Source organism: Lynx rufus, unplaced genomic scaffold (assembly GCF_022079265.1).
Source record: "Lynx rufus isolate CCGP_SWC_20201006 ecotype Redwood Valley unplaced genomic scaffold, mLynRuf1.p SCAF_10, whole genome shotgun sequence".
NCBI lineage: Eukaryota > Metazoa > Chordata > Mammalia > Carnivora > Felidae > Lynx > Lynx rufus.
The window spans coordinates 81677755-81688486 of NW_025814824.1; the positions used below are offsets into that span (position 1 = coordinate 81677755).

General features: G+C 40.1%; 1 protein-coding gene across 1 annotated transcript; it reads left to right on the forward strand.

Moving 5' to 3' along the window:
* The first annotated feature begins 521 nt into the window (after positions 1-521).
* LOC124524623 (olfactory receptor 1J4-like) lies at positions 522-1588 on the forward strand. Its single transcript, XM_047096967.1, is given in 3 exon segments — positions 522-926; positions 928-1056; positions 1058-1588. Coding segments are annotated over 3 exon segments (1065 nt in total).
* The last annotated feature ends 9144 nt before the right edge of the window (positions 1589-10732 follow it).

Genomic DNA, 10732 nt, shown 5'->3' on the forward strand with positions numbered 1-10732 from the left:
CCAGAACTTACCAGAAGTCTAGTCACAGATACACTGCTCTGAACCTGTGCTTGAACAGGCTACTCTTTTTTTAAAAAAAAATTTAATGTTTATTTATTTTTGAGAGAGAGAGAGAGAGAGAGACAGTGTGAGCAGTGGAGGGGTAGAGAGAGAGAGAGAGGGAGACACAGAATCTGAAGCAGGCTCCAGGCTCTGAGCTGTCACCGCAGAGCCTGACTTGGGGCTCGAACTCATGAGCTGTGAGATCATAACCTGAGCCGAAGTTGGACACTCAACCAACTAAGCCACCCAGATGCCCCTGGAACAGGCTACTCTTTAGAATGTGAGTTCTCTTTCTTTTTTTCTCCAGGAAAGAATATGGTGTCCAACACATTGTTAGTTGAAGAAAGAAATTTCCCCTGGTTTACATTGTTGGGAATTTTCTTGGTCATTGGAGCTCTGATGGGAAGGGTGGGGATTCAGGTCATAGCATGTGGGAAATACCCTGAGGAATTCCTCAGTAGAAAGTAAATAACCCTGCTATGATTGCCTGCTATGATTGCCACTATTGCTATTTATCATCTGGAACATTCCCTATATTCCTTCAATCTAAGCAGGCAGAAAGCTGCATAAGGAGGGAGAAGCAGAGCAGCATGTCCGAGTTCCTTCTCCTGGGGCTCCCCATATGGCCAGAGCAGCAGGGCATGTTCTTCACCCTGTTCCTGGGCATGTACCTGATCATGGTGCTGGAGAACCTGCTCATCATCCTGCTCATCAGGGTGGACTCTCGCCTCCACACCCCCATGTACTTCTTCCTCAGCCACTTGGCCTTCACTGATGTCTCCTTCTCATCTGTCACCATCCCCAAGATGCTGATAAACATGCATACTTGGGATCAGTCCATCCCCTATGCAAGCTGTGTAACACAGATATATTTTTTCCATATTTTTTGGCTGTATCGATAACCTTCTTCTTGCAGTGATGGCATATGACAGGTACATGGCCATTTGCCACCCTTCACACTACACCACCATCATGAGGGAGAAGCTGTGTATATTTATTCTGGCTGGATCCTGGTTCCCTCTCCTGTACAAGTGCCCTGTCCCACACCATCCTCCTGGCTCAACTGTCCTTTTGTGCCGACAACACCATCTCCCACTTCTTCTGTGACCTTGGTGCCCTGCTTAAACTCTCCTGCTCAGACACTTCCCTCAATGAAGTTTTTATCTTCACTGTTGGGGAATTGGTCATTACCCTGTCATTTATTGGTGCTCTAGTCTCTTATGGTCGCATTGGGGCCACCATCCTGAGATTTCCCTCGATCAAGGGGATATATAAAGCTTTGGCCACCTGTGGCTCCCACCTCTCTGTGGTATTTCTGTTCTGTGGGACAATCATGGTACTGCACTTTTTCCCATCATCAAGCAACTCCAATGACAAAGACATAATTGCTTCAGTGATGTACATAGTGGTCACCCCCATGCTGAACCCCTTCATCTACAGCCTGAGGAACAGAGATATAAAAGGAGCCATGGGGCAACTTCTCAGAAAGGAAATCTTATTCTCCAAAGTGACAGTCCCCTATTCTTGTTCTTATGTCATCCACTGACCCACTGATCCAGAGATCTCCTCAAAAACTGTGTACTCAGGTGACCAATGTTACTTTTTGCTCCATACACCCTCCTTTCAATAGTCCTTCCTATTTGTGATCCGTATACTCCCAGGGGCTATAAGTATGAAATAAAATTTCATAAAGCTCTCCTCTCACTCTTTAAATTCTTCACTTCCAAGCTGAATATTGGAACTGTCAAATGTGTTTTTAAAAATGATTTTAAGTAATCTCTACACCCAAGTAGGACTTGAACTCACAACCCTGAGATCAAGAGTCACACACTCCACTGACTGGGCTAGCCCAGTGCCCCTGAGACAATACTTGTTAAATACAGAGTGAAATGTGTATTTGACATCTTATTTGAGTTACTTTAAAAAAAATTTTGTTTAACATTTATTTATTTTTGAGAGACAGAGAGAGGCAGAGCATGAGCAGGGGAGAGAGACACACACACAGAATCCGAAGCAGGCTCCAGGCTCTGAGCTGTTTGTTAGCACAGAGCCTGACCTGGGGCTTGAACCCACGAACCGCAAGACCGTGACCTGAGCCGAAGTCCGACGCTCAACCGAGCCACCCAGGCACCCCTTATTTGAGTCACTTTTAATGTTTATAAAATTGAGTTGCTTTAGCAATTAAGGTGTCATTAAAAATCACTGCATAAAAATTAATGATAGTCTATATTTTAGTTTCTCTACAGAAACTAGTTCCCCAGAGCTATAGAAACATAGTGTAGTTCCTAGTTTTCAGAGCAAGGAAGTTTAAAATGCTTGTCTTCCTAATGAGGTAGCTGATTAATAAAGCATTGTATCACAACTTCCTAAACACTCAATAAAATGCAAAGCTTTTAGCTTCTCTCATTAATTCTATTGTGCTCATGGTGGAAAGAACCCAACAGAGATGTGTAAGGCAATCAATGCTCTTAACACAGTTCATGATCCTAAGTCTTTTTCCCTCTACAGGACTCTCCTTGGTGCAATTGTCTCTATTTTTCTTCCTTCTTGTTTGGAAAAATGAGGATTGTTTCTGTCCAAACTGAGATAATTCATTTCTAGTTGAAGCAAAGATAAATTTATGCTTGGGATATCACTTATTAAGTAAACTTGTATTCTAGGGTCACCTGGGTGGCTCAGTTGGTTAAGCGTCTGACTTCGGCCCAGGTCATGATCTCGCAGTTCATGAGTTTGAGCCCCGCATCAGGCTCTGTGCTGACAGCTCAGAGCCTGGAGCCTGCTTTGAATTCTGTGTCTCCCTCTCTCTCTGCCCCTCCCCTGATTTCCCTCTGTCTGACTCTCACCCTCTCAAAAATAAATGAACATAAAACATTTTTTAATCAAAAAAATAAATTTGTATTCTATAACTACTTATATTCTAACAAGTCAAATTTTCTCCCTTTGAGGAATTGATGTTATAGAGGGAGGACACTATCAGTCAAAAAAATATGTAAAGCATAGGATATGTTATGAGATAATGAGTTTTATATCACTTAATTATATTAAGTTATATATAAGTTTCTATCATGAGCAAGGTGACAGGGACAAGGAGTGTTGAGGATGGCACAGAAATTTCAAGTGGTCTAGTGTCAGAGTGGGCTTCTGTAAGAAGGAAGGATTTAAGAAAACAGCTTCAGAGGAACAGGAAAAAAAAGTTGCTGTTTTTATCTGAGGGGAGAAACATTTTAGACAGGGGGAGTAGAAACTGCCAAGGGTCTGAGATGGGAGAATGCTTCACATATTGGAGAAACTGAAAGGAGGCTAGATTGACTATCAGGATTGGTAGGAGATAAAGGTTAGAAGTAACAAGGAATCTGTTTGGGTAAGGCCTTGTAGGCAGTTATGGTCTTTGGTCTGACTGTGCATGACTTGAGAAACCAATAGAAAGTCATCAGTAGAGGTTGATCTGTCTTAAGTTCAAGACCATGTCTTACTTTCACACTTGTCTTCTTCCTATCTAGTCTCAAAAAAAGAGCCAGAAAGAGTTTTAAAAGTATCCTTCTGGCTCTTTTGTTGAGACTAGATGGGAAGAAGACAAATGTAAAAGTAGGGAAATTATAATACTGCAATAATATAGACAAGGGATTTAAGTCTCTCATGTCAGGATGGTACCATTAGAGACCAGGAGAAATGAATGAACTCTGAACAATCTAATAAGTATCAACTAATTTAAATAGATTTAAATCATACAAAGAGCTTTCTCTGACCACAAGGTAATTAAATTAGAAATCAATAACAGGAAGATATCTGAAAATTCTCCAAATATTTGGAAACTCAGTAGCACATTTAAAAATAGCCCATGAATTGAAGAAGAAATAAAAAGTGAAACTATAAAGCTTTAGAATGGAGTTAAAATAAAAACAAAACATACTGAACATGTGATATGCAGCTAAAGCAGTAAAGGGGGAAAAAAAAGAAAGAAAATGGAAACCGACTCATAAATACAGACAAGAAATTGGTGGTAGCTGGAGGCAAAAGTTTTGGAAGGATGAGAAAACTAGGGGTAAAAGTTTAAGAGGTAACAACTTCTATTTATAAAATAAATAAATAACAGGGATGAAAATTACAGCATACAGAATGTAGTTAATGATACTGTGATATTTATAGTGATGGATGTTAACGACATTTATCATGGTGAGCACTGAGTAATGCACTGAACTGTTGAGTCACTAGTGTTGTACACCTAAATCTAACACTATATGTCAACTATAATTCAGTAATCAGACTTCAAAATAATATAGCAGTAAATGCTTACATCAAAGAAAAAGAATGGCCTTGAGGAATGCATGAAGAGGTGAAGGAGATTAAGAGGTACAAATTTCTAGTTATAAAATTGAAAACTTATGGGGATGAAAAGTATAGCATAAGGAATATGGTTGATAATATTGTAATAACATTGTATGGTGACAGACTAACTATACATGTCATGATGAGCACTGCATAAGGTATGGAACTGTCAATGCACTGTATTGTACATCTAAAAATAACATAACATTGTGTGTCACTATACTTCAAGAAAGAAAGATCAAATTAAACACAAAGTAACCAGAAGAAACAATAAAGCTAATGACAAAATTAATAAAATAGAAAAAGGAAGAATAACAGAAAGATTTAATTAAACCAAAACTTGGTTCTTTTAGAAGAACAATAAAATCAATAAGCCTTTAGCCAGACTAACTGGGAAAGATAAAAGAAAAAGATATGAATTACTGATATGAAGAATGAGAAATGACATCACTACAGATTCTATAGATATTCAAAGAAAAATAAGAGACTGTTATGAATAACTTTGTCAATAAATTTGACAACTGTGATGAGACACACAAATTCCTTGAATCACAAAAAATCCCAAATCTCACAGAAGAAGAAATACATAAGAAATTATGTATTGAAGAAATTTAATTTGTGGTTAGGATGAGCACTGGGTGTTATATGTAAGTGATGAATCACTGTGTTCTACTCTTGAAACCAACACAACATTGTATGTTAACTAACTTGAATTTAAATAAATTAATTTAAAAGAAAGAAATTGAATTTGTAGTCACTGCATAAAAGAATTACAAGCACAGATGGCCTCATGTGTGAATTATACTAAACATTTAAAGAAGAAATAATACCAGTTCTCCACAAGCTCTCCTAGAATACTGTAAAGAAAGGAATTTCCCAAACTATTCTCTGAGGCCAGCATTACTCTGACACCAAGCCTGTAAAAATATAAGAAAATCACAGACATCTTTTTGCGTTGGTGCAAAAATCATTACCAAAATTTAAATCAGTCAAATCCAACAATATATAAAAAGGCTAAAGCACCTTGGCCAGCTAGGTTTCATTGTAGCAATGCATTTGGTTTAACTTTTAAAACTCAATTGTTGTGATTTATCATTTTATTTTATTTTATTTTATTTTATTTTATTTTATTTCACTTCATTTTATTTTTAAATATAATTTATTGTCACATTAGCTAACATACAGTGTATACAGTGTGCTCTTGGCTTCAGGGGTAGATTTCCATGATTTATCATTTTAATAGACTACTGAAGCAACTCTAATGATCATCTCAATATATGAAGAAAAAAATTTTGACAAAATTCAACATCCATTCTTGATTTTAAAACAATCTTAAAAAACTAGCAATAGAGAAAAACTCTCTAGACTATAAGGGTATCTATGAAAAGCCTAAAGCCAACATCATAACATTAACATAACATTAACAGTGAAAGACTAAATGCTTTCCTACTAAGATCAGGAACAAGGTGAGGATATCAATTGCACTACTTCAACTCAAAATTGTGTTGGAAGAGTGTCTATAGTTAACAATACTGTATTGTATACTTAAAATTTTGCTAAAAAGTTAGGTCTTATTTTAAGTGCTCTGCCATCGACTGAATGTTTGTGCCCCCTATTTCTATGTTGAAATCTTAACCCTCAATGTGATGGCATTAGAATATGGGGCCTTTGGGAGTGATGAGGTCATGGTAGTGTAGTCCTTATGAACGGGATTATGAAAGAGACTCAAGAGAGCTCTCTCATCCCATCTGCCATGTGCAGACATAGCAAGAAAATGACAGTATATGAATCAGGTGATGGATTCTCACCAGACACAGAAATTGCTGGTGCTTTGGTCTTGACCTTTAGCCTCCAGAACTGTGAGAAATAAATGTTTGTTGTTTAAGCCATCCCATTCATGGTATTCTGTTACAACATACAAACAGACTAAGATATGCTCTTACCCACAAAAGGAAAAAAGGGGGGGGGCAGGAGGAAACTTTTGGAGGAAATAGATACATTTATGACCTTGATTGGGGTGGTTTCATGGGTGAATACTTGTCTTCAAATTCATCAAGTTGTACACACCAATTATATACAGCTTTTTGTATGTCAATTATATCTAAAAAAATGGTTTAAAAAAACAAAATTTTGCTCAAGATCCTAAATAAATGCAATAATAGGTGTATGCAACTTTGTATATACTGCTCTCTATACAATTCAGGGATGCATAATACATGCACCAAAAGATATATTCAAGAATTTTTCCAGGTGCTCCCCACCCAGGCCTTGTTGACATCTTGTCCTTCCTCTGGCTCCAGGAGTTGGAAATGAATGCCCAGACTGAGCTCCTCCAGTTGGCATGCAACAATTAAAACATTGTGCCTGGCGAGAATACTGGGGCCTGGTTCTGGGCCATGGATGTGCTCAGCAAGATAGAGAGGTGAAGCCAGGACAAGAATTGGGGATGGCAGAGGCAAGCTCTCTCTGCAAACCAGCCCCAGAGATCTGTGTCCATGGCCCTCCCTTTGGTTAATGTCAAATCCTGTTGCCTGGTAATAGCTAGGTGCCCAGACTCCAGCTTCTAGGTAGGTACTAGGAGGGAGACCTGAGTGTGGTCCCTGGTAGCCTCATAGCTGACCCTCTGTCTGGTAGCTACAAACTGTCATGTCAATTAGAGCCCTCATTTGAGTTGGCCAGCAACACCTTCAAGGCCAAGAAAAAACACACCATCCTGACGCTGTGGAGTGCCCAGACCAGGGCTGGCAGGGTGGTCTCCTGGTACTCAAAGATTTGTGTATAAGTGCAGGCTTGGTGGGGTGGGGGGAACACCTGGGTAGTTCAGTCAGTTAAGCCTCTGACAACTTTGGCTCAGGTCATTATCTCAGGGTTCATGAGTTCGAGCCCAGCATTGGGCTCTGTGCTGACAACTCACAGCCTGGAGTCTGCTTCAGTTTCTGTGTCTCCCACTCTCTCTGCCCCTTCCCCACTCACACTCTGTTTCTCTCTCTCAAAAATCAATAAACACTAAAAAAATTTTTAAAAAAATAGGTTCAGGCTTGGGTAGTCTGACAGCCTGGAGCTGGGATCCCAGCCACACTGCTAGTGAGCCCTGCAATGGGGCCAGTTGCCTCACCTCCCTGGGCCTCAATTTCCTCTTCTGTGAAATGGAGTGATGATGCTATATGATCTATCAGAAAGCTGGAGGCAATGTATGCTGGTGACTGACCAAGTACTTAGTACAGTGCCTCTAACAGAGTGCAGTGAGAGGCAGGGGCAGGAGATGGATGTCCTTCAAGACCCCCCCCCCCCCCAAATTAAGCCAGCCCTTTCTTTCAGCAGCCAGGCTCCCAACACAGGGCTCAGTACCAGTGGCAGCTCCCACTCCAAGTCCTGTGACCAGTTCAGATGCAGTCCTAATTCAGCAGCAGGGACTTTGCTAAAACACCCAGCGTAGCTCAGCTAGTCCCTCTAGCTATGCTGTGGAGGAGGAGCCCAGCTGGGAAACGTTAATGTCAAATCTCACGCAGATGCACGTACCATTCGCCAATGCAACCTGAACTTTATAAGACCACACAAGAATGAGGTTAGGGAGAGGAAGGATTTGGGGAGGTCATTTGTATAAAAGGCAAAAAAATTATTTACCATGTGGGGAGTGCCAATATTTATTTGTTATAAATAGCAAATCTTACATTTGAATATTATATTAAAATCCTGTTTCTCTGTAGCCTGGGAATTGCAGTTTTGTCCTTTCATTCCTGTGTTAATTTAAATAAGGTACGGATGCTCTCATTTCTCTTTCAAATAAGTCTTGCAGAGTTGTTGGGTTATTTGATAGATATAAGCATTTCAGTGCCATTAACCTGGACAAGGAGCTCAGACTATATCCCTCAGAACTCCTGGGATTGACAGGTGGAGGAGCTTTCATAGGGCATGGTTATAACCTCTGAAATGTGTGTGTCTTTAAATTAGACATTTGCAAGGAAAATTTCCTCACCCAGGGTGGTGGCTGCTTTTCTAGTTTGGGAGGAAGAGGAATATTTTCTACTTGTCTCGTTTAGGTTTCTTTTGACAACCAACTAGGAACTGTAGATTTCAAGGTCAATCTCTAGAATTCCATCTGTGCTAAATGTGGAAAAATTGTAAAAACATGAAAATGTACAATACAAAAAGGAAAAGGCCAGAGGAAGATTATTCACCAGTGGACTAAGGGCAGGCAGGATTTCACCTCCTCCATCACCCTCTATCAGGTCCATGGTTGACCCTTTACCTTAGATTTGAATCCTCTTGGGACTCTTGCCTCTGGCCTTATGATTCCTTTTCCTGCTGGTTTTGTATCCAGGGAAAATATTTGTGATGCAGAATTTAAGGCTACAGCTGAGCCTCATTCCTGCTGCTCATGAACTAGGATTTCTGAAACTCCTTGTACAATTGATTTAGTCCAGAAATACCCTAGAAGGTCCCAGCTCCTTTTCCATGCACATTGTGTCCAATTCCCCTTGGCTGGGGCCTCATAAATCCTAGGTGAGATCTGGTTTTCCAGATAAGGGTACTTACAATACCCCTTACACTCTCCCTCACTAGTTAAGGTAATGTCCAGGGCCGTGTGGTTCTGAGGTCCACTATCTTGGACAATCACTAGTTCAGGAACTCAGTCATGTTAGTGTCAACTTGTCCCAAAGAGGTAGCTGGGCCAGAGCCCTTAGAGCTTACAGCCACCTGGGATGGCTGTGTTCCCTGTTCAAGTCTGTGCTTTGATTATATCATCAGTGTGTGAGCCTTTCCCATGGGGAAGTTTAAAGGGTGAGGGATGTGGGGGAGGAGGGATGCCACCAAGACTGATAATCCATGGGCATGCATATACACAGCCTTACCAACTACATACTGAAGAACATCCAATCCATGTGGTAAACAGGCATTGAGCTTACCCAAGTGACCTCCCGAGGCTTCTCCATGATTAGGAACTAAAGGGTTAATGCCTGGTTCAGGAGGGAGCCATGAGGCCCCTGATCAGTCTCTAGTTTGCACCTTGTGAATTTATTTCAAAATCATTCCCTGAATATAACCCATAGCCAGATTGCTGATAACACTGAATTACCATTCTTCTCAATGGCTACAGGGGTCACCCAGACACAAAGCAGGGCTCACCTCTGCCAAGGAGGTCTTTTCAGTACAGCTCAAGGGCTAAGAACACACCTGGATCCCAACAGCCCTGGCTCTTGCTGATGTGGCACAGCTGTCCAGGATCATGGTGTCTGTATTACCCAAAGCGATCTACACATTTAATGTAATCCCTATCAAAATACCACCAGTATTTTCCACAGAGCTAGAACAAACAACCCTAAAATTTTTAATGAACCACAAAAAACCCTGAAGAGCCAAGCATTCTTGAAAAAGAAAAGCAAAGCTGGAGATATCACAATTCTGGACTTCAAATTATATTACAAAGCTGTAGTGATCAAGATAGTATGGTGCTGGCATCAGAATAGATACATAGATCAATGGAACAGAATAGAAAACCCAGAAATGAACCCACAGCTATATGGTCAATTATTCTTCAACCAAGCAGGGAAGAATATCTAATGGAAAAAAGACAGGCTCTTCAACAAATAGCGTTGGGAGAACTGGACAGTGACATGCAGAAGAATGAAACTGGACCACTTTCTTATACCATACAAAAAAATAAATTCAAAATGGATGAGAGACCTAAATGTAAGACAGGAAACCATGAAAATCCTAGAGGAGAGTACAGGTAAGTAATCTCTTTTACATTGGCTGTAGCAGTTTCTTACTAGATATGTCTCCTGAGGCAAGGGAAACAAGAGCAAAAATAAATTATTGGGGCTTCATCAAAATAAAAACCTTCTGCACAGGTTTTAGGAAGGAAACAATCAACAAAACTAGAAAGCAATGTATGGAATCTGAGAAGATATTTGCAAATAACATATCAGATAAAGGGTTAGAATCCAAAATCTATAAAGAATTTACCAAACTCAACACCCCAAAAATAAATAATCTAGTTAAGAAGTGGGCAGAAGACATGAACAGACATTTTTCCAAAGAAGACATCCAGATGGCCAACAGACACATGAAAAGATGCTTAACATCTCTCACCATCAAGAAAATACAAATCAAAACCACGTTGAGATACCACCTCACACCTGTCAGAATGGCTAAAATTAACAATGCAAGAAACAACAGGTGTGGTGAGGATGCAGTGAGAGGGGAACACTCTTACACTATTGGTGGGAATGCAAACTGGTACAGATACTGTGGAAAACAGTATGGAGGTTCCTCAAAAAGTTAAAAATAGAACTACCCTGTGATCCAGCAATTGTACTACTAGGTATTTACTCAAAGAATACAAAAATACTAATTCAAAAGG